Genomic DNA, 24,946 nt, shown 5'->3' with positions numbered 1-24,946 from the left:
GGCAGGTTGGAGACCACTGTTATATACCCCTAACTTACACCTAATTGGATACTTAACCCCTTAAGGATGGATTTTTTTTATTTTTTTTTTACCTCAATGACCAGGCTCTTTTATTTTTTTTATTTTTTTTGACATTTATCTCTTTAAATGGTAATAACTTTAAACGCTTTTTCTGAGCAGAGCAATTCTGAGTTTTTTCGTGACATATTGTACTTTATATAAGTGGTGCATTTTTGTTGACACATGCAGCATTTTTAGTGAAAAACTTCAAAATATTGTGAAAAACGTCAAAATTTCTGGCATTTAAATTTTTATTTATTTTTTAATGGTGAACACTGCGGTAAAAGTGATGTTATATTTATTCTGTGGGTCGGTACGATTATGGCGATACCCATTTTATATGGCTTTCTATGTTCTTTTTCCTTTTCTGAGCAAAATTCTTTTTCTGCCATTCATTTTCCAACAGCTTTTTTTTATTTTTTGTCTGACGCCATTGAGTAACGACTTATTTTTTTGCGGGATGATCTGTACTTTTTATTATCAGTTTAGTGCTATGTGCTACTTTTCGATCTTTTCAAATGTTGCGTTTTTTTTTTTTTTTTTTACGGCGTTCACCGTATGGGATAATTTACATTATAGTTTTATAGTCGTTATGAACGTGGCAATACCTATTATGTATATGATTTGTGTTTTTGATGATAATACAGGGCTTTTATTGGGAATGGGGCATTTTTTTTTTTTTTTTTTTTTTTTTTTACACTTCATACTTTTATTGAAGAACTTTTTATTTTATTTTTTACACTTTCACAGGTTATACTATGCTGCAATACATTTGTACTGCAGCACAGTATGACCTGATGAGCTGCACATACTACAGCCTGTGCGATCCAGCCTCTGGCTGGATCTCACAGGCTTCCGTAGCTGGCATACAGGAGGTCATGATCTGACCTCCTGCTGCCATAGCAACCAACAGCGACCCGCGATCGCATTGCGCCGCCGTTGGTGAACCGGGGAAGAGCGCTCCCCCTCTCAACACCATAGATGCCGTGGTCAGGATTGATCATGGCATCTAGGGGGTTAGTGCTGCCGGGACCTGCGCGAACACGGCTCAGGCTCAGATCTCCTGTGTTGGGGGGGGGGGGCTTATCTCTCATCCTCTGCTTGTCCCAGCTCTGAGATTGATAAATTCTAGCTGAACCAGGCTTTATCAATCAAGCGCAGAGCACACGGATCAGTGGAGTTCTATGGAACTATTGATCTGTATGAGAAATCTAATGATTCCTCCTAAAAGTTCTCTAAGGGGACTAATAAAGTGTGTGTGTGTGTGTGTGTGTGTGAATTTTTTTTTTTTTTTTTAAATAAAAGTAAAAAAAAAAACATTAACCCTTTTAATATTAAGTTTAAATCGTCCCCTTTTCTGAAATTCCATATAAAAATATATAAACATAATAAAAATAAACATTTGTGGTGGTATCGCTGCGTACGTAAATGTCCGAAATATAAAAATATAATGTTAATTAAACTGGTCAATGGCGTACACGTAAAAAAAAAGTCCCAAATTGCGTATTTTTGGTCACTTTGTATACCCTAAAAAATTGTTTAAAAAAAGCCTCATCAAAACAAAAATTGTACCGATTAAAAAATCCAGATCACGGCGCAAAAAATGAGCCCTCATACATCCCTGTATATGGAAAAATAAAAGTTATAGGGGGTCAGAGGATGACCATTTTAAACCTAATAATTTTGGTACATGTAATTATAATTTTTGTTTTAAGTAGTAAAATAAAATAAAACCTATGTAAGTTAGGTATCTATGTAACCGTATGGACCTACAGAATTAAGATATGGTATGTTTACCGAAAATGATTTTCCAATTTTGCCCCACAAATATTTTTTTTTCTGGTTTCACCGTAAATTTTATGGTGAAATGATTGATGTCATTCCAAAGTATAATTGGTGGCGCAAAAAATAACCCTCATATAGGTCTGTAGGTTAAAAATTGAAAGGTTCTAATTTTTAGAAAGTGAGGTGGAAAATACAGAGGGCAAAAATGAAAAAAAAACTGTGATCCTTAACCCCTTAAGGACCCAGCCATTTTATACCTTAGGACCCGGCCATTTTTTGCACATCTGACCACTGTCACTTTAAACATTAATAACTCTGGAATGCTTTTAGTTATCATTCTGATATCGAGATTGTTTTTTCGTGACATATTCTACTTTAACTTAGTGGTAAAATTTTGTGGTAACTTGCATCCTTTCTTGGTGAAAAATCCCCAAATTTGATGAAAAATTAGAAAATTTTTCATTTTTCTAACTTTGAAGCTCTCTGCTTGTAAGGAAAATGGATATTCCAAATATTTTTTTTTATTCTCATATACAATATGTCTACTTTATGTTTGCATCATAAAATTGACAGGTTTTTACTTTTGGAAGACGCCAGAGGGCTTCAGAGTTCAGCAGCAATTTTCTAATTTTTCACAAAATTTCCAAACTCACTATTTTTCAGGGACCAGTTCAGGTTTGAAGTGGATTTGAAGGGTCTTCATCTTAGAAATACCCCATAAAAGACCCCATTATAAAAACTGCACCCCCCAAAGTATTCAAAATGACATTCAGTCAGCGGTTTAACCCTTTAGGTGTTTCACAGGAATAGCAGCAAAGTGAAGGAGAAAATTCACAATCTTCATTTTTTACACTCGCATGTTCTTGTGGACCCAATGTTTGAATTTTTACAAGAAGTAAAAGGAGAAAATTTATACTTATGTTTGTAGCCCAATTTCTCTCGAGTAAGCACATACCTCATATGTCTATGTAAAGTGTTCGGCGGGCGCAGTAGAGGGCTCAGAAGCGAAGGAGCGACAAGGGGATTTTGGAGAGTACGTTTTTCTGAAATGGTTTTTGGGGGGCATGTTGCATTTAGGAAGCCCCTATGGTGCCAGAACAGCAAAAAAAAAAACACATGGTATACCATTTTGGAAACTAGACCCCTTGAGGAACGTAACAAGGAATAAAGTGAGCCTTAATACCCCACAAGTGTTTCACGACTTTTGCATATGTAAAAAAATTTCACTAAAATGTGTTTCCCCCCAAATTTCACATTTTTGCAAGGGTTAATAGCAGAAAATACCCCCCCAAAATTTGTAACCCCATCTCTTCTGAGTATGGAGGTACCCCATAAGTTGACCTGAAGTGCACTACAGGCGAACTACAATGCTCAGAAGAGAAGGAGTCATATTTGGCTTTTTGAGAGAAAATTTTGCTCGGGGGGCATGTCACTTTTAGGAAGCCCCTATGGTGCCAGGACAGCAAAATAACCCCCACATGCCATACTATTTTGGAAACTAGACGCCTTGAGGAATGTAACAAGGGGTACAGTGAGCATTTACCCCCCCCCCCCCCCCCCAGTGGTGTCTGTCAGATCTTTGGAACAGTGGGCTGTACAAAAATTTTTATTTGCAGAGCCCACTGTTCCAAAGATCTGTCAGACACCAGTCGGGTGTTAATTCTCACTGCACCCCTCGTTACATTCCGTGAGGGGTGTAGTTTCCGAAATGGGGTCACATGTGTTTTTTTTATTTATTTTTTTGCGTTTGTCAAAACCGCTGTAACAATCAGCCACCCCTGTGCAAATCACCTCAAATGTACATGGTGCACTGTCCCTTCTGGGCCTTGTTGTGCGCCCCCAGAGCACTTTGCGCCCACTTATGGGGTATCTCCGTAGTCGGGAGAAATTGCATTACAAATTTTGGGGGGGCTTTTTTCCCTTTTACCTCTTGTCAAAATGAAAAGTATTGGGCAACACCAGCATGTTAGTGTAAAAAATTTTTTTTTTTTTACACTAACATGCTGGTGTAGACCTCAACTTCACCTTTTCATAAGGGGTGAAAGGAGAAAAAGCCCCCCAAAATTTGTTAGGCAATTTTTCCCGAGTACGGTGATACCCCATATGTGGCCCTAAACTGTTGGCTTGAAATACGACAGGGCTCCAAAGTGAGAGCGCCATGCACATTTGAGGCCTGAATTAGGGATTTGCATAGGGGTGGACATAGGGGTATTCTACGCCAGTGATTCCCAAACAGGGTGCCTCCAGCTGTTGCAAAACTCCAAGCATGCTTGGACAGTCAACGGTTGTTTTGCAACAGCTGGAGGCTCCATTTTGGAAACAGTGGCGTACCAGACGTTTTTCATTTTTATTGGGGAGGGGGGCTGTGTAGGGGTATGTGTATATGTAGTGTTTTTTACTTTTTATTTTGTGGTAGTGTAGTGTTTTTAGGATACAGTCACACGGGCGGTGGATTACAGCGAGTTTCCCGCTGCGAGTTTGAGCTGCCGCACAAAATTTGCTGCATCGCAAACTTGCAGCCTGATACTCACTGTAAGCCCCCTGCCCATGTGAATGTACCCTGTACATTCACCGGGGGGGGGGGACCTCCAGCTGTTGCAAAACTACAACTCCCAGCATGCACAGTCTATCAGTGCATGCTGGTAGTTATAGTTTTGCAACAGCTGGAGGCACACGGGTTGGGAAACACTGAGTTAGGAAACAGACAATGTTTCCCAACCAGTGTGCCTCCAGTTGTTGCAAAACCACTACTCCCAAACATTCTCGGGCATGCTGGAAGTAGTAGTTCGGCAACATCTTTAGAGCCATGCTTGGAGTTGTAGTTTTGCAACATCTGGAGGACTACAGTTTGCAGACCACTAATACAGTGGTTCCCAAACTGTGCCCTTCCAGATGTTGCAAAACTACAACTCCCAGTATGCCCAAACTGTCCAGGAATGCTGGGAGTTGTAGTTCTGCAACATCTGAAGGGCAAGATGTTACAAAACTACAACTTCCAGCATGCCTGGACAGTAAGGGCATGCTGAGGATGTGTAGTTTTGCAACATCTGGAAGGGCACAGTGGTCCCAAAACTGCGGACCTTCTGATGTTGCAAAACTGCAACTCCCAGCATGCCCGGACACCAAGGGCTGTCTGGGCATGCTGGGAGTTGTAGTGTAAGGGGACCAGATGGAGCAGTCCAGATCGCTTTACAGCGGTCTGGACTGCTGCAAAGGTCCCGCGACGCCGCTGAAGATCCACTCACGTGTGTGTGTGTGTGTGTGTGTGTGTGTGTGTGTATGTGTGTGTGTGTATATATATATATATATGTGTGTGTATGTCATGGCCGTAAATGTTGGCTCCCCTGATATTTTTCAAGAAAATGAAGTATTTCTCACAGAAAAGGATTGCAGTAACACATGTTTTGCTATATGCATGTTTACCGTATTTATCGGCGTATAACACGCACTCTTTAGGCTAAAATTTTTAGCCTAAAGTCTATGTGCGTGTTATACGCCGATAAGCCGCTGCGGTTCAATGATTTAAAGCGGGCGCTTTAAATCAATGAACTGCAGCGGCTTTGCAGGTGCAGAGACAGCCAGCGCTGCCGGCTTCTCTGCCCCTGCCTGCCCTGGGGTCTAGAGCCCTGCTGCCGGCCCTTCTCTCCCCCTGGCTATCGGCGCCGCTGACCGTTCTCTCCCCCTGACTATCGGTGCCGGCGCCCCATTGCCGGCGCCGATAGCCAGGGGGAGAGAAGGGGCAGCGGCACCCATTGGCGGCGCCGCTGCCCCGTTTCCTCCCCCCCCCATCCCCGGTTGCATAATTACCTGTTGCCGGGGTTGGGTCCGCGCTGCTTCAGGCCTCCGGTGTGCGTCCCCTGCGTCGTTGCTATGCGCGGCGCATGACGTCGCCGTGCAGTGCATAGCAACGATGCAGGGGACGCACACCGGATGCCTGAAGCAGCGCGGACCCGACCCCGGCAACAGGTAATTATGCAACCGGGGATGGGGGGGCAGCGGCGCCAGCAATGGGTGCCGCTGCCCCTTCTCTCCCCCTGGCTGTCGGCGCCGCTTCTCTCCCCCTGGCAATGGGGCGCCGGCACCGATAGTCAGGGGGAGAGAACGGGCAGCGGCGCAGATAGCCAGCGGTAGAGAAGCGGCGGCAGCAGGGCTCTAGACCCCAAGAAAGGCAGGGGGAGAGAAGCGGGCAGCGACGGCCTCTCTCCCCCTGCCTTTCCTGGGGGTGTATCGGGGTATACACGCGCACACACACACCCTCATTTTACCATGGATATTTGGGTAAAAAAAACTTTTTTTACCCAAATATTCTTGGTAAAATGAGGGTGCGTGTTATAGGCCGGTGCGTGGTATACCCCGATAAATACAGTATTCCCTTTGTGTGTATTGGAACTAAACCAAAAAAGGGAGGGAAAAAAAGCATATTGGACATAATGTCACACCAAACTCCAAAAATGGTCTGCACAAAATTATTGGCACCCTTTCAATATTGTGGAAAAAAAAAAAAGATTGTTTCAAGCATGTGATGCTCCTTTAAACTCACCTCGGGCAAGTAACAGGTGTGGGCAATATAAAAATCCCACATGAAGCAGATAAAAAGGAGGGGAGTTCACTTAGTCTTTGCCTTGTGCCACACTAAGCATGGACAACAGAAAGAGGAGAAGAGAACTGAGGACTTGAGAACCAAAATTGAGGAAAAAGATCAACAATCTCAAGGTTACAAGTCCATCTCCAGAGATCTAGATTTGCCTTTGTCCAGTGCACAACATTATCAAGAAGCTTGCAACCCATGGCACTGTAGCTAATCTCCCTGGGCTTGGACAGAAGAGAAAAATTGATGAAAGGTGTCAACGCAGGATAGTCTGTATGGTGGATAAGCAGCCCCAAACAAGTTCCAAAGATATTCGCACTGTCCTGCAAGCTCAGGGAGCATCACTGTCAGCGCAAACTATCAATCAGCATTTAAATGAAATGAATCACTATGGCAGGAGACCCAGGAGGACCCCACTGCTGACACAGAGACATAAAAAGCAAGACTACATTTTGCCAAAATGAACTTGAGTAAGACAAAATCCTTCTGGGAAAACATCTTGTGGACAGATGAGACCAAGATAGAGCTTTTTGATAAAGCACATCATTCTACTGTTTACCAAAAATGGAATGAGAACACAGTGAAATATAGTGGAGGTTCAATTATGTTTTGCTGCCCCTGGCACTGGGTGCCTTGAATGTGTGCAAGGCATCATGAAATCTGAGGATTACCAATGGATTTTGGGTCGCACTGTACATCCCAGTGTCAGAAAGCTGGGTTTGCGTCCGAGATCTTGGGTCTTCCAGCAGTAAAATGACCCCAAAAAATATGTCAAAAAGCACCCAGAAATGGATGCCAACAAAGTGCGGGAGAGTTCTGAAGTGGCCAGTAATGAGTCCAGATCTAAATCGCATTGAACACCTGTGGAGAGCTCATAAAATTACTGTTGGGAAAAGGTGCCCTTCCGATAAGAGAGACCTGGAGCAGTTTGCAAAGGAAGTGTGGTCCAACATTCCGGCTGAGAGGTGTAAGAAGCTTATTGATGGTTATAGGAAGCGACTGATTTCAATAATTTTTATCCAAAGGGTGTGCAACCAAATATTAAGTTGAGTGCCAATAAATTTGTCCAGCCCATTTTTGGAGTTGGGGGTGACATTATGTCCAATTTGCTTTTTTCCTCCCTTTTTTGGTTTAGTTCCAATACACACAAAGGGAATAAACATGTGTATAGCAAAACATGTGTTACTGCAATCCTTTTCTGTGAGAAATACTTCATTTTCTAGAAAAATGTCAAGGGTGCCAACATTTACGGCCATGACTGTATTTGTGAGATAGATATATAATCTCTAAATCTCCATATAAAAAAGATAGATAGATACATGCAATGCATTTGGAAAGTTTCCATACTTTCTTTTAAATGTATTTATTTATTTTTTTAAATAAAAAGTGAAGGGGGGGGGGGGCTCGCACCGACTCAACTTACATATTCACAGTCTGTGACTCCGCTTCTCTTTGCATAGAGCGCATGCGCCGACTAAGCGCTCACGTGACCATCGACTACACATCACTAGGACTTGGAGTCGCACACCAGCTGAATGTAGTGGTGGTCGGTAAGAACTGACCAACACAATGACAGCCAACATCCCCATCTGCGGGGTGATCTGTGTCTCTGCTGGACCACATGCGTATGGAGTAGGGTTCTGGTTCTGCTTTTCACACACTTTGTATTGGTCAATTGTATATAAATATACTGTGTCTTGATTTTTACAGGCTGCCCTTGTTTCTGCTGAATCTCAACCTAAGGCTGCATCCATAGTAGAACAGTCCAGTCCTTGCTCCAGTTCAGCTCATTCTAACACTGTATTATGTGCATCGCAGTCCACACCAATAGTAAGTATATAAGTAAGCCTGCATAACACCTTGGTGAAAACCACTATATCCACTGTGTACATGCTGTTGGGCATTGATATCCACACCACTACGGGACATCTAAATACTTTCATCTGAGCACCAATACTGTACACCAATTTAATCAAAGCAAAACTCTTGGTTTTACAAAATGTCTTTCACTTCTAGGTATCAAGTGTTGCAGTCGCACCTAGGAGAAGTTCAAGGGTGAGTTAAATTTCCTAATGCTATCAGTGCAGTGGATTGCAATAGAAGTAATTTCTAGGGATGTTACAGAATTGGCTAGGTTTAATAAACCTACCAATATGTAATGGGGGTAGGACGATCTTAAAGGCATTGTCCTGTCTATAAATGTTGAGTCTATAACAGTGTTTCCCAGCGAAGGCTGTCCAGGCATGCTGGGAGTTGTAGTTTTGCAACAGCTGGAGGCACCATGGTTGGAAAACACTGGTCTATCATATCAATATTAAGAGTGGCAGAAATTCCGACTCCTGTCAACCCTGCTGATAGACTATATGTCAGAGTTGCCAAACTTGTGGCTTTGCAGCTATTGCAAAACTACAATTCCCATAGTGCCGAACAGCTGAAGGCTGTCTACATATGATGGAAGTTGTTGTTTTGCAACAGCTGGAGAGCCACAGGTTTGAGAACACTGCTATACACAGTATAGGCAGAAAGCTGTCAATGGGGCAGCATCTTATGAATATTGAGGGTTACTGTCAGGCACATTAGGACTACCCTGCATGTCCTACAATATCAAGGAAGCATTACACAATGTACGCAAACATTTTATTTTATTTATACTGTTAATGTTAGGCTTCTGTTTGATAGGACACCACACACCTGGTGACAGATTCCCTTAAAGGGGACCTGTCACCTTGAAAATGCAGAATGGGGGCATTCTTCCAGGATAAGGCTGGGTTCACCTCACATTTTCAGCCGTACGGGACCACATACGGCTGGGGGAGCTAAAACTGGATGCTCCTGTATCCCTGCTGTATGTAATTCATTTCAATGAGCCGACCGGAGTGAAACGATGACTCCGGTCGGCTAATTTTTCCCACCGGACCTAAAACCGTGGTCGACCAATGAGTTTTAGCTTCCCCCCCCCCCAGCCATATGCGGTCCCGTATGGCTGAAAACGTGATGTGAACCCAGCCTAACTTGAATTTATCCTCTATTTATTAAAATGCCCGTGAGAAGTCCAGTGGGTGGTCCTAGTCAGTATTAGACAGCTATCTATATGCTTGTTCATACACAGAAGATCCTGGCAAGCCATTAAGTGAATTGTTCTGTACTTTTCCCCGCTCATCCTAAAAATCGTAGTGGTCTAAGCACTGAGACCCTGACCAATCAAAATTATGTTGCTGTGTCATGTCAAAAGTTTTCCTAAATGACAAGAACATTTTAAAGCGTACTTGTGCGATCCAAAAAAAAATGTAAATGGTAATATGTTACTCAGTACCTAATCCTGAATGTACGTGTGTGTGTGTGTATATATATATATATATATATATATATATATATATATATATATATATATATATATATATATACATATATACATATGTTGCTCTCATGCATGATTTTCTCCCAAAAGGATGGGGCGTGGCTTAACTGTGCAGGCCTCAGCCTCCTCCCTCAGTATGCTGTCAGCTTACCTCTCTTTGCATTAGCAAAACTACAACTCCCAAAATGTCCTGGTGCAGGACTAAACTTCCCCGCCTTTCCCTAAACATAGTAAGTAAGAAAACTCTGCTGCTCCTCCCCTAGGTGCTGCTGATCCTTCAGAGGATGCTGCTGACATGTAGGTCCCAGGCTCACTGAGGTCTGTGTGCGCGCTCGCTCCCGGCGGCCACGCACTCACACAGGCAGAGTGAGGGGACTGGGAGCGAGCACAGCAGCGCTGGACCTGCATGCAGACCTGTCAATCAAGTGGGTCCATGACGTTGGTGATGACAGCTAGACACTGCTGAGCTGTTATGTGTCCCAGAAGGCAGGGGGATTCCTAGTGGACAATTTTTTTTTCTTTTTGTATTAAAGGGGTACGCCAGTGGAAATCCTTTTTTTTATTTTTTTTTAAAGTAACTGGTGCCAGAAAGTTAAACAGATGTGTAAGTTAAAGCGAAGATGTGATATTCGGCACTGCTACTACTGGCTAAACTGGACTATGAGACGGGCGTACGACTAGGACAAACCAGTAGAGATGTGGTGGTGCTCTGACGTAGTGGCAAAGTTCAAATCTTCAATACAGTGGAGAGTTAGAAAAACATCGGCACTCACCAGTCTTCTCTTAAAAAGCTTCTTTATTGATACATACTCACAACATGAAATGCAGTCAGGGAGAGGGATCTGTGCAGGGGGGGTAAGTAGTAGGCAGTGCCTACTACTTACCCCCCCCCCCCCCCGCACAGATTCCTCTCCCTGACTGCATTTCATGTTGTGAGTATGTATCAATAAAGAAGCTTTTTAAGAGAAGACTGGTGAGTGCCGATGTTTTTCTAACTCTCCACTGTATTGAAGATTTGTAAGTTACTTCTATTTAAAAATTGCAATCCTTCCAGTACTACTTAGCAGCTGTATGCTACAGAGGAAATTCTTTTCTTTTTGAATTTATTTTGTGTCTTGTCCACAGTGCTCTCTTCTGACTCCTGATTCCCGTATCAGGAACTGTCCAGAGCAAGAGAAAATCCCCATAGCAAACCTATGCTGCTCTGGACAGTTTCTGATACGGGCATCAGGTGTCAGCAGAGAGCACTGTGGAGAAGACAAAAAAGAAATTCAAAAAGAATTTCCTCTGTGGCATTCAGCTGCTAATAAGTACTCGAAGGGTAAACATTTTTTAATAGAAGTAATTTACTAATCTGCTTAACTTTCTTGCACCAGTTGATTAAGAAAGAAGTTTTCCACTGGAGTACCCCTTTAAATACTGAAAATTTTCTAATGAAAGCAATTGCAAAATGTATTGGTTTTGCATGCTTTACACTATATCAAGTTTTTATATCGGACAGTGCCCATTTAAGACTCCTTTTACATGATATCGGTCAATATTGTATTGTACTCCAAAACACAGGTTCAAATCCTTCAACTATAGTTTTTCTCTGTTTAGAGAGTTCTGCTCCTAGTTTCATATGTGTGTGGTAAAGTAAAATTAAAGGAGAACTCCGGAATATAAAAATTGTCGCCCATACTGCCGGCAGTAAAAAAATAAAGATGTACATACCTTCCTCCGGGGCCTCCGGTAACCGGCTCCATTCTCCGCCGCCATCCACTTCCTGGTGGTCGGATGAATCGGCTAATCACCAGCCGCAGCAGTCTGACTCGGCCGGCGATAGGCTGAGCGACAGTGTGAAAACGCTTCAGGACACAAAATTCTTCACTACACCGGCACCTGCGGCCGGGGCAGAAAATGTGTCACTGCCGCTCAGCCTATCGCCGGCCAAGTCGGACTGCGCTGCGGCTGGTGATTGGCTGATTCATCCGACCACCGGCAACCAGGAAGAGTATCGTGGCGGAGACTGGAGCCGGTTACCGGAGGCCCCGGGGGAGCGGAGGAAGGTATGTACATCTTTATTTTTTTTTACTGCCGGCACTATTGGGGACAACTTTTATGTTCTGTAGTTCTCCTTTAACAATAGCATCGTGGTCCAATCTATTTTATTACCTTCCTTTTCTTATTTTAATTTTTTTTTTCTGCCATTCCTTTCCAGATTTCCCCAAATGCAGGGAAAGAAAACGCAGTACTTGACAAGTCACATGATACTGCTGAAGATGTACCCAACCAATCCACAACCTCTAAAATAGACATCCTATCTCCTATTCCTCTGAATATACCTCAGTCACCTACTGAAGACCGACAGAAAGTGATGTCTGTGAAAGTCCGGCGCTCCTATAGCAGGCTAGAGATGTCTATGAATGGCAGCTCATTTCTGTACAGTCCCACCAAAAAAACAGAGGCATCTGGCACCTCTACCCCAAACTTGTCCAAATCGGGGCGACGGTCACTTTTTGGGTTTGATAAACTTCTTCTGAGCTCAGAAGAGGATGTGGAGAATAAGAAAGTTGGTGAGAAAACAAAACAGACACTCAACGAAAGTTCTAGTAGGACATCGGCAAAGTCATCGGTGGAAGAGCCAGATCCTAACATCCCTGGGGTGGCACTAGCCAAACAGAAGAGGAGGAAACGTAAAGTTCAGCAGATAGAGGTATGAATGGAATAGAAGGGGTGAGGTAAAATCTTTACTTTTACTTGCTTTCTAAGGGCCCATGCACTCTACAGAATTTACACCCGTAAAAATTCGGCGCAGAGATTCCATGTGCAGCAGGTGCCACCGGGGTTAAATTCAGCTGTGTACATAGGGCAGCCTAATCCAATTGAAGACAATGCAAGGAAATTCTGTACTGTGCATGGGCATTAAGGGTTATTCCAGTGTTTTCCCAAACAGGGTGCCTCTAGCTGTTGCAAAACTACAACTCCCAGCATGCCCAGACAGCCAAAGGCTGTCTGGGCATGCTGGGAATTGTAGTTTTGCAACAGCTGGAGGCATCCTGGTTGAGAAACACTGGTCTAGTCACACAGCAGAATTTCCGCATCCGGATTCTGCACTAATTCCGCACAATCCAGGAACCACCCAAATGATGTAGATGCAGATGTGCGGAAATGTGATTACAGCCTCAGAGTTATAACTCCACACCCCTGTCCCCCAAAATTATCTTGATTATTCAGGTCAGTACAATTACAATACCAAATTTTTATAGTCTGTTCTTTAAAAAAAAAAATATATATATATATTTTTATTTTTTTATTTATTTAAACAAAACCTAATTCTTTACCTTTTTTATTAAATTATTTTTTTCTCATGTGACTGGATCAAATATTCTGGCTTTTTTATTTATGCTATTCACCTTTGTGTGATTACTAATGTTCTATTCACATTAGGTTCACACGTGACTATACCAAACATATTTTATTTATTTTATATTTTTGACAACTGGGGGGGGGGAAAGGGGGTGAAACATTTTAAATTACACTTTTTTAGGCCCATTAATGCTATACAAATGTATTGCATTGATCTGTGAGGCAGGCACAGAGGCCTTTCAAAGGCTACCATAGCGACCAATTGACAATTGTGTTGCAGGGTGCTAATTGGCGATTTGCAGGTGTCGCACAGGTCTTGTCACCCTCTACATGTCTTGATCACTACTCACATTAAATGAGTCCCCAAAATACATCTGTTTTCCACTATACTGGTGCTTCACATGACCAAGAAGTTTGCAAATCTAGGCCAGTATAGGAAGTCACTGGAAGGAAGAGTCTGAGGATGCGAGTTAGGGATCGACCGATATCTATATATTTTTTTATTTTTTTTATTTTTTTTTTAGGGCAGATACGGATAATAGTAACATAGTTCATAAGGTTGAAAAAAGACCAGAGTCCATAAAGTCCAACCTATAACCCTAACAAGTCCCTACTGAGTTAATCCAGAGGAAGGCAAAAAACCCTCATACTAGAGGTAAAAATTCCTTCCCGACTCCAAATATGGCATCAGAATAAATCCCTGGATCAACGTTCTGTCCCTATAATTCTAATATACATAACCAGCGATGTTCTTACTCTCCAAAAATGCATCCAGACCCCTTTTAAATTATTTTAGAGTTCCCCATGACAACCTCCTCCGGGAGAGAATTCCACAGTCTCACTGCTCTTACAGTAAAGAACCCCCGTCTGTTCTGGTATAGAAACCTTCTTTCCTCTAGATGTAGAGGATGCCCCCTTGTTATAGATACAGTCCTGGGTATAAATAGATCATGGGAAAGATCTCTGTACTGTCCCCTGATATATTTATACATAGTTATTAGGTCGCCTTCTTTTTTCTAAACTAAATAACCCTAATTCTGACAATCTTTCTGGGTACTGTAGTCCTCCCATTCCCCGTATTACCCTGGTTGCCTGTCTTTGAACCCTCTCCAGCTCCACTATATCTTTCTTGTACACTGGTGCCCAGTACTGTACACAGTATTCTATGTGTGGTCTGACTAGTGATTTGTACAGCGGTAGAATTATTTTCTTGTCGTGGGCATCTATGCCCCTATTGTTGCACCCCATGATTTTATTTGCCTTGGCAGCAGCTGCCCGACACTGGTCACTACAGCTAAATTTACTGGTAACTAAAACTCTCAAGTCCTTTTCCACGTCAGTCGTCCCTAGTGTGCTCCCATTTAATACATAGTCCCAGGCCGGATTTTTCCTCCCCATGTACATTACCTTACATTTATCAGTGTTGAACCTCATCTGCCACTTCCCAGCCCAAGCCTCAAACCTATCCAGTTCCATTTGTAACAGTGCCCTGTCCTCTATTGTGTTTACCGCTTTACAGAGTTTAGTATCATCTTCAAAGATTGCTACTTTACTATTCCACCCCTCTACAAGGTCATAAATGAATATATTAAATAGGACAGGACCCAATACTGACCCCTGTGGTACCCCTCACTAATCTGTGACCTTTCAGGCCAATAGCGGATAACTTATACCGATAATCCGATATAAGTTATCGGCTATTTCCCCCCCACCCGGCCCCTCAGAAGCCGCTGCAGATCAATGATTTAAAGCGGGTGCTTTAAATCACTGAACTGCAGCGCCTTTTACGGGGCCAGAGACCGCCAATGCCGCCACCCGCTTCTCTCCCCCTGCCTGTCCTGGGGTCCTCCCTAGTCCAACCACCACCGCCGCTGCCCTATTGCCTCCCCCATCCCCAGTTTTATAATTACCTGTTCCCTGGGTCTGCGCTACTTCTGGCTCCGGTGGTGTCCTGAGCTGTCACTGTGCGCACTGACGGTGACGTCACTCGTCATTGCGCTGCGTAGCGCGCAGGACGCCGCAGGAGCCAGAAGTAGCGCGCGCGCCCCGGGAACAGGTAATTATAAAATCGGGGAGGCAATCGGGCGGCGGCGGCGGTGGTCTCTTGTCGGGGATTATCTGCATATTGGCAAGGTAATTGCCGATACCGATAAGGTCCAAAATCGTGAATATCGGCCAAACAGATAATCGGTCGATCCCTAATGCAGGTCATGTGATACATCATGAATGGGAAACTGGTGCGTTTTAAGAGTCTAGATAATTTTTTTATTTTTTATTTTTTTTAACCTCTTCAGGACATAGGGCGTATGGATACGCCCTGCATGCTGAGTCCTTAAGGACCGAGGGCGTATCCATACGCCCGTGGGAATTCCGGCCCCCACCGCTAGCCGGTTGGGGACCGGAGCCGGATGCCTGCTGAAATCGTTCAGCAGGCATCCCGGCATATCGCCCAGGGGGGTCATTATGTCCCCCCATGTCGGCGATCGCCGCAGATCGCTGGACAATTCAGTCCAGCGATCTGCGGCGATTCCGGGTCAATCGGGTCTCCAGTGACCCGGAATTACTGGCTGTTCGGGGCCGTCTCTGACGGCCCCGAACAGCCAGAGCCTGCAGGGGTGAGGTGGCACTGGTGCCACCTCACGATCGCCCTGATTCGTCGGCCGGATTACCGGCCGACCAATCAGGGCGCCTGCTGCGGGTGTCACTCCCGCACCCGCTCCGCCCCTCTTCCGGAGGACGTGAGCGGGTGCGGGACGTGGACCCCGGGTGCTGGGGACCCCGATCCCCGGCGCCCCTGTTGGGATCGGGGCCCCAGGAGCAGCTGCGGCGGCGGAGACGACGAGGGACTGACCTGTGCGGCGAGGATCGTTGGAGGTGAGTGACAGCCTCCTGCTGTTGCTTAGCAACAGATCCCAGCATGCAAAAAGGGCATGCTGGGAGCTGTAGTTATGCAACAGCAGGAGGCAGACCACCACAACTCCCAGCATTCCCTTATGGGCATGCTGGGACTTATGGTTTTGCAACAGCTGGAGGCACATTCTTTCTATGGAAAAGTGTACCTTCAGCTGTTGTATAACTACAACTCCCAGCTTGCACAAACAGCTAAAGTGCATGCTGGGAGTTGTAGTGGTGCATCTGCTGGTTGCATAACTACAACTTCCAGCATGCCCGTTGGCTGTCGGTGACTGCTGAGAGTTGTAGTTTTGCAACAGCTGAAGGCACACTGGTTGTGAAACTCAGTTTGTTTTTACCTAACTCAGTGTTTCACGACCGGTGTGCCTCCAGCTGTTGCAAACTACAACTCTCAGCAGTCACCGTACACCATGCACCGTACATGCTGGGAGTTGTAGTTTTGCAACAGCTGGAGGCACACTGGTTGTGAAACACTGAGTTAGGTCACAAACTCAGTGATACATAACCAGTGTGCCTACAGCTGTTGCAAAACTGCAACTCTCAGCAGTCACCGACAGCCAACGGGCATGCTGGGAGTTGTAGTTATGCAACAGCTGGATGTCCCCCCCCAATGTGAACGTACAGGGTACACTCACATGGGTGGAGGATTACAGTAAGTATCTGGCTGCAAATTTGAGCTGCCGCAAACTTTCTGCTGCAGCTCAAATTGCCAGCGAGAAACTACTGTGAACCCCCGCCCGTGTGACTGTACCCTAAAAACACTACACTACACTAACACAAAAAATAAAATAAAAAGTAAAAAACACTACGTATACACATACCCCTATACAACCCCCCTCCCCTCCCCAATAAAAATGAAAAACGTCTGGTACGCCACTGTTTCCAGAACGGAGCCTCCAGCTGTTGCAAAACAACTCCCAGTATTGTCGGACAGCCGTTGACTGTCCAGGCATGCTGGGAGTTTTGCAACAGCTGGAGGCACCCTGTTTGGGAATCACTGGCGTAGAATACCCCTATGTCCACCCCTATGCAATCCCTAATTTAGGCCTCAAATGCGCATGGCGCTCTCACTTTGGAGCCCTGTCGTATTTCAAGGCAACAGTTTAGGGCCACATATGGGGTATCGCCGTACTCGGGAGGAATTGTGTTACAAATTTTGGGGGGTATTTTCTGCTTTTACCCTTTTTAAAAATGTAAAATTTTTGGGAAAACAAGCATTTTAGGTAAAAAAAATTATTTTTTTTTTACATATGCAAAAGTCGTGAAACACCTGTGGGGTATAAAGGTTCACTTAACCCCTTGTTACGTTCCCCGAGGGGTCTAGTTTCCAAAATGGTATGCCATGTGGGGGGTTTTTTGCTGTCCTGGCACCATAGGGGCTTCCTAAATGCGGCATGCCCCCAGAGAAAAATTTGCGTTCAAAAAGCCAAATGTGACTCCTTCTCTTCCGAGACCTGTAGTGCGCCAGCAGAGCACTTTTCACCCCCATATGGGGTGTTTTCTGAATCGGGAGAAATTGGGCTTCAAATTTTTAGGGGTATTTTCTGCTATTACCCTTTTTAAAAATAAAATTTTTTTGGGAAAACAAGCATTTTAGGTAAAAAATTATTTTTTTTTTTTTACATTTGCAAAAGTCGTGAAACACCTGTGGGGTATAAAGGCTCACTTTATCCCATGTTACATTCCCCGAGGGGTCTAGTTTCCAAAATGGTATGCCATGTGTTTTTTTTTTGCTGTTCTGGCACCATAAGGGCTTCCTAAAGGTAACATGCCCCCCAAAAACCATTTCAGAAAAACGTACTCTCCAAAATCCCCTTGTCGCTCCTTCCCTTCTGAGCCCTCTACTGCGCCCGCCGAACACTTTACATAGACATATGAGGTATGTGCTTACTCGAGAGAAATTGGGCTACAAATACAAGTAAAAATTTTGTCCTTTTACCCCTTGTAAAAATTCAAAAATTGGGTCTGCAAGAACATGTGAGTGTAAAAAATGAAGATTGTGAATTTTCTCCTTCACTTTGCTTCTATTCCTGTGAAACACCTAAAGGGTTAAAACGCTGACTGAATGTCATTTTGAATACTTTTGGGGGTGTAGTTTTTATAATGGGGTCATTTATGGGGTATTTCTAATATGAAGACCCTTCAAATCCACTTCAAACCTGAACTGGTCCCTGAAAAATACTGAGTTTGAAAATTTTGTGAAAAATCGGAAAATTGCTGCTGACCGTTGAAGCCCTCTGGTGCCTTCCAAAAGTAAAAACACATCAATTTTATGATGCAAACATAAAGTAGACATATTGTATATGTGAACCAAAAAAAAATGTATTCGTAATATCCATTTTCCTTACAAGCAGAGAGCTTCAAAGTTAGAAAAATGCAAAATTTTCAAATTTTTCATCAAATTTACGGATTTTTCACCAAGAAATTATGCAAGTATCGACAAAAATTTACCACTATGTTAAAGTAGAATATGTCACGAAAAAACAATCTCGGAATCAGAATGATAACTAAAAGCATTCCAGAGTTATTAATGTTTAAAGTGACAGTGGTCAGATGTGCAAAAAACGCTCCGGTCCTTAAGGCCAAAATGGGCTCCGTCCTGAAGGGGTTAAGTGAGCAGGGCAGGGGAATAGTTCAATCGAACCACTTGACACCAACTAGTGTGAAAACCCTGCTTGTTATGTTAATGGTATAGTGTCTAGGCCACCCAAAATGGCATTGATTGGTCTTTTATGGGGATAGTCTTATCAGAAGGTGGCCACTATGCACCATGTATACTGTAGGGGACTGAAATGTCACATAGAATATCTGGTCTACATAATGGGTGGTCTTTTTGGAGAGGTTTCTCTGTAAATGAAGTAAATTGTGAATTCATCTTTCAACTGTGGGGACATTTGCAATATGGAGAAGTTTACAGGGTGAACCACACAGAACAAGTAACCTCCTTGTATAAAATCTGTATTGAGTGTAGGATGAATGTGAGTGGCATTGTGGAGCACACGGCCTCTGACCCTTCATTATATAGCTGTATTGATGGAGTTTCACGTTCCCTCATAGTTGAGGCTCTGGCAGGAGTAGTGCCCAGGGCAGCGATCCATTATTGGACTGAGCTGTTTTCTTAGTGTGTGATCAATACGCGGTGCCCTCAGCATATTACACTGGGATATACTGGGTTTTAATGTCATAACATTTTATTGTAAAACATTATTTGCTACTACAGAACTGGAGTAATGGGATTTCTTTCATTTATTTTTTTTTTTTTTTTCCCCCCCAAAATCCAGAAAGCCTGGTAATCTGACACGTTTGCAGCATGAAACCATAAAATAATGTGGAATTTTATAGAACATTGATCAGTAATAACCAACTAGGAAATTTAGAATAGAAAACTATTTATTTTATTTTTTGTTCTATCTTTGTCTCTTGGAAACTCTTGGAGTTTTTAGTTAAAGGTACTGTCATTTCGAAGCAAATTTGACATGTTGCAGACATGTCAACAGTTTAGATCAGTTTAGATCCTGTTGGGATTGCAAATGATAAAACTGTGAATTGATCTCTACTGCCTTGTCGGACGCCAAATCCGTCATGTCGGTTTTAAGTGACAGTCAGGTGGTAATCGCAGACTTGGTGCATTTTAAACTAAACCATGGACAACATGTCAAAAGTTGTCCATGTCCCCCCGACAGTCACACTAAAATGAGAATATCCCTCCTGAAAATATCACATTTAACTGTTATTGCCTTTCCTGAAACTCAAGCTCAGCTCGGGCTAAACTGTTAGGGGGTTAATATATAGTTGAATTACTTTTCATATAGACAAATTCATCTGCGCTGTATTAGCCTGTAACCAGTAATCTGTCACTGGATTATGGGCTTTGGCACATGGCTTGTTGGCTAGGAGAGGCTGTTGAGAGGAGTTGTGGTGGGGCAATGGCAATGGTGGAATCTGGCCCATCCTTATGAGGTTTTGTTCTCTCTTATGAGGTTTACTACCCTTCAATTCACCACCAGAGCGGAGCATCTGGGAGAGAAAAGAGCGCCATCGCACCCTCTGCTGACAAGCCTGGAGGTAGCCCAGTGAGACCTCATTCTGTATTCTACTCATAGGGCTCCAGTTATTATTGGTCACTCAACATACGATGGTAATCCGTTCCAAATGAACTATCGTTAGTTGAAACCATCGTATGGTGAGGGATCTGTGCAATGTAAAGTATAGGACAGTGGTCTTCAACCTGCGGACCTCCAGATGTTGCAAAACTACAACACCCAGCATGCCCGGACAGCCAACGGCTGTCCGGGCATGCTGGGAGTTGTAGTTTTGCAACATCTGGAGGTCCGCAGGTTGAAGACCACTGGTATTGGAGGGTATACTCGCGTGTCCCCGCCGCTCCGGATAGTCACCACTGCCCTGGATGTCACCTTCCATCACTGTCGCCGGGGTGTCCCCGATGCTCCGGCAAGGCCTCTGTTTCCCCGGCATCTTCGCTCTCAAGTCGCCATCATCAGTTCACTACGCACGCCGCTCCTATTGGATGACGGGACGGCGTGCGCAGTGATGTGATGACTACGATGGAGAGCGCCGACGATGCAGGGGATGCCGAGGAGGATGCGCTGGAGCCCCGAGGACAGGTAAGTGATCGTCAGCGGACCACACGGGGCACCGTAAACGGCTATCTGGTGGCAGCTGAAGCAGTCTGCTCTGCTGGATAGTCGTTTATGCAATGTCGGGGCCATCGTAGGTCACTGTACACATTACAATATAATTCCCTGTACAGGATAAATAATGTAATTGTACACTAGGAAAATAGTGAGTGCAGCTCTACAGGATATCAGATGTTACTCCTGATCCTGGGTTACATTATATATTGAATATGGAATGTAACCCAGGAGTATCGTCTAGTATTGTATTGATGGAGTTTCTCGTTACAATACAATATTATTCTGATGGAGGGGTCATTGTATACAATTACATTACTAATCCTGTACAGCAGCACCCTTGGTCAAAAAATGGAGGCTCTTAGCATAGTTATTGATCAAAACGTGTCCCCCATCCACCACACATAGGTGGCCTCACTTCAGATGAGACCCTACAACACTTTTAGGGTGCATTCACACCACCTTTTTGCAATTTGGCTGCCTCATCCCATTCGTTTGAATGAACCAGATTAAGTCAGTCACTCCGGTTGGCTAATATTTGGACTGTATCCAGTTTTGTTGCCGGTCTGAAAACCATGGTCTGATAATAAAACTGATAATATCTTACTCCGTCTGGCTCAATGAAATATATGGAGTGCGGTGTAGATCCAAAAATTGAGACTCTTTGAGCAATTGAAGATGTGGCCTCACTTCGGATGGGACCCTAGCATACTTAGAATGTTCACATGGCAGAATGTCCATCCGGCATTCCACCATGTGAACACTGCCTTACTCTACTCACTTCTGCTAGGTGTGGATAGATAGATAGATAGATAGATAGATAGATAGAGATATATATATATATATATATATATATATCCGCTTACTGGGTGACATGCAGGATCCACTATCAACTGTAAACAGGGAGGGGTGCAAAAAAAAAACTATGCGCTAAGAGCCTCCATTTTTTTTTGACCAACAGTGTTGCTGCAACCTTCTATTTGTATACTCTGTGTTGGCCAAAGCAGCGTGCACCCGTGTATTAGGTAGTTGGGCTGTTTCTGCATTCCATCAGAGCAATACTAGCTATTCTGTTGGAGTTACTGTCTACATACATTACCATTTACTGATTTTAAGTTAAATACTCTATTATACTTCAGAGCTGCACTCACTATTCTGCTGGTGCGGTCAAACTGTACAAAGGGATCAGGGGTCCTAGGGCAAGGAGATGAAGTAAAGAAAAGCATATAAACTTGAAATAACTATTTTATTGGGCTGCCATTGTGTTGTAAACCACTTTCTTAGGCTGATGAGGACACATTCCTTCTGGAGAGTCTTCTGCTTTCCTGTGAGTGCAGTCCATGGCAACCTGAGCGTGGTGTGTAGCCGCCTTGTACCTGGCCGCTGAGCCTCAGTACTTTTATCTGAGAGGTCCCGGGGAATGCCTAGAGGAGGGTTCTATAGGTCTGTGCCATCTCCACTACTCCTTACACTTTAATAAGAAACAGAGTAGACTCCTATGCAGAGTGATTCTTGTAACCAGACTAGTGCCTGCCGGGGTCCTACTCACACGCTGGGCCCAGATGCTCCTGGAGGATAAATCCTTCTAGCATAATGACAATCTAGTAAAACATAAAGTTATTTTTCTGGCTGATGTTTCTGAGGGAATGTATGGATAAGCTTTTTTTTGTTTTGTTTTTTCTTCCAACCATACTAACTGTAACTGTATGTAAAGTAGGGATCGACCGATTATCGGTATGGCCGATATAATCGGCCGATAATCACGATTTTGGACATTATAGGTATCGGCAATTACCTTGCCGATAATGCCCCGCACCACCCCCACCGCACCGCGACCCAAAATCCGCCGCCCCGCGACCCACATATCAGCTGCATCAGTATTCGTATTTTTATTTTTTTAAAGTTAAAATACTATTCTCTGTATAAAAATTAAAAACACCCTTTTCCCATGTGTCATATTTAAAGAGAAAAATCTATACACACAATAACTAACTGGTATTTCAGAGACTGACTTATTAACTCAGGGTTTTTCCGTTTTTGCACTTTCGTTTTTTCCTCCTTACCTTTTAAAAATCATAACCCTTTCAATTTTCCACCTAAAAATCCATATTATGGCTCATTTTTTTGCGTCACCAATTCTACTTTGCAGTGACATTAGTCATTTTACCCAAAAATGCACGGCGAAACGGAAAAAAAAATCATTGTGCGACAAAATTGAAAAAAAAATTTGCGCCGTGATCTGAAGTTTTTATCGGTATGATTTTTGTTTTGATCGGACTTTTTGATCACTTTTTATTAATTTTTTAATGGTATAAAAAGTGACCAAAATACGCTTTTTTGGACTTTGGAATTTTTGGGCGCGTACGCCATTGACGTACGGCTTAATTAATGATATATTTTTATAGTTCGGACATTTACGCACGCGGCGATACCACATATGTTTATTTTATTTTTTTTACACTTTATTTTTTTTTATGGGAAAAGGGGGGTGATTCAAACTTATTAGGGAAGGGGTTAAATGACCTTTATAAACACTTTTCTTTACATTTTTTTTTGCAGTGTTATAGGTCCCATAGGGACCTATAACACTGCACACACTGATCTCTTACACAGAGCACAAGCGTGTATTAACACGCCTGTGATCAGTGTTATCGGCGCTTGACTGCTCCTGCCTGGATCTCAGGCACGGAGCAGTCATTCGCCGATCAGACACCGGGGAGGCAGGTAAGGGCCCTCCCGTCGTCCGGTCAACTGTTCGGGACGCCGCGATTTCACCGCGGCGGTCCCGAACATCCCGACTGAGCAGCCGGGTCAGTTTCACTTTAGAAGCGGCGGTCAGCTTTGACCGCCGCTTCTAAAGGGTTAATACCGCACATCGCCGCGATCGGCGATGTGTGGTATTAGCCGCGGGTCCCGGCCGTTGATTAGCGCCGGGACCGACGCGATATGATGCGGGATAGCGGCGCGATCCCGCTTCATATCGCGGGAGCCGGCGCAGGACGTAAATATACGTTGTTAAGGGGTTAAAATATCATATTTATCAATACTCAAATAAGAACTATTTTTTACCCGGTCACCCATGACAGCCCCCCTGGAGAGGACCTCCCACCGTGGGACAGGAAACCTGGTTATTAATTTGGACCTCCTTCCTCTCCACCCTCAGTTCCGGTTTCCTCTCCTACGGATAGGAGGCCTGGAAATTTTTCTGACCTCTTTCCATATGTTGAGCTGCAGGGCCCCCATTGCCTTGGGTTGTGAGGGGTTTTCCGGTTGGCGTAAGTCTCCACAGGAGCTGCCGGCATGTCTTCTGTGGGGTCGGACAGTGTCCGGCTCGGGGTTCGGCAGTGTTCCCTTTAGGGGGGGCACTGTGGAGTCTGGGGGTCGGCTGGCCAGCGCTCCCGTTTGTGCGCGAATGTGACTGGAGGTGCGGCGCACAGTGATGACGTCCAGCCCAGCAACCCTGGGAGATGCATCACTCCAGGGGATGCGCGGCACGCGAAGATTTAAGAGACTCGAATTCCGGAGCCGGGCATCTGTTGCATCTCCCGCATCCGGAGATCCGTCTGCCCGCAGCAGCCAGCTCCTGCACGGGTGAAGTTTTCCATACTGCAGTGGATCTTGAAGTGGTGCCTGAAATCCGGTTCTGCTCCCAAACTGAAGACCTTCTCCAGCATGCCTGAGCCTGGGAAAGAAGGTGGACATGCTAAATCCAAGAGCTCCAGTCCGGTACTACAGCTACCTTGGATGAGACCTTTCCTTGTTTTCATTGTTTGTTTGATTTAATTGGGGTTATCATGTGCTTTGTTGTAGGCAGATAAAAGCTCAGCTGAGTCCCCTAGGAAAGCGTCATTTAAAACTCATAATATAGAATGTGCTCAATGTAGAGTTCCACTAGATCCCTCATATATAAAAGAGCCATCTGTCCATCCTGTGTAGACTCTCTAGTTGCCCAGGAATCCTCCTCTTTAGTGCTAACCATCAAAAAAAGATTAAGGATGAGCTTAAAAATTCTCTACAGGACTTGGGTCTTTCAAAAGAAAAGGATGTGGCCGTTCTTCCTGCCCCATTATCCAGATCCCCTCCACATGAGTCCAATATAGGAGAAAGGGAAGTCTTATCTTCTGATGAAGAAATAGAAGATTCGGGTACTATATATTAACCGGAACAACTTATTAAGGCCATCTGTATTACCATGAATGTGGAAGAAAGGAAAGAGCCCTTGTCAGCTGAGGATGCACTCTA

General features: G+C 44.1%; 1 protein-coding gene across 2 annotated transcripts in view; it reads left to right on the top strand.

Annotated features, from left to right (window-relative positions):
- The window catches only part of CDCA5 (cell division cycle associated 5), a 34,580-nt gene that overhangs the window by 3,391 nt on the left and 6,243 nt on the right, over window positions 1–24,946 (top strand). For both annotated transcript variants that reach the window (XM_056528486.1, XM_056528485.1), the window contains 3 exons: window positions 8,144–8,263; window positions 8,450–8,488; window positions 11,992–12,486. In XM_056528486.1, coding sequence (XP_056384461.1) covers window positions 8,144–8,263; window positions 8,450–8,488; window positions 11,992–12,486 — 654 coding nt within the window. The remainder of the gene's footprint in view (window positions 1–8,143; window positions 8,264–8,449; window positions 8,489–11,991; window positions 12,487–24,946) is intronic.

Source organism: Hyla sarda, chromosome 6 (genome assembly GCF_029499605.1).
Source record: "Hyla sarda isolate aHylSar1 chromosome 6, aHylSar1.hap1, whole genome shotgun sequence".
NCBI lineage: Eukaryota > Metazoa > Chordata > Amphibia > Anura > Hylidae > Hyla > Hyla sarda.
The sequence above is the reverse complement of the archived record's forward strand: the minus strand, read 5'-3'. Positions and strand labels throughout refer to the sequence as shown.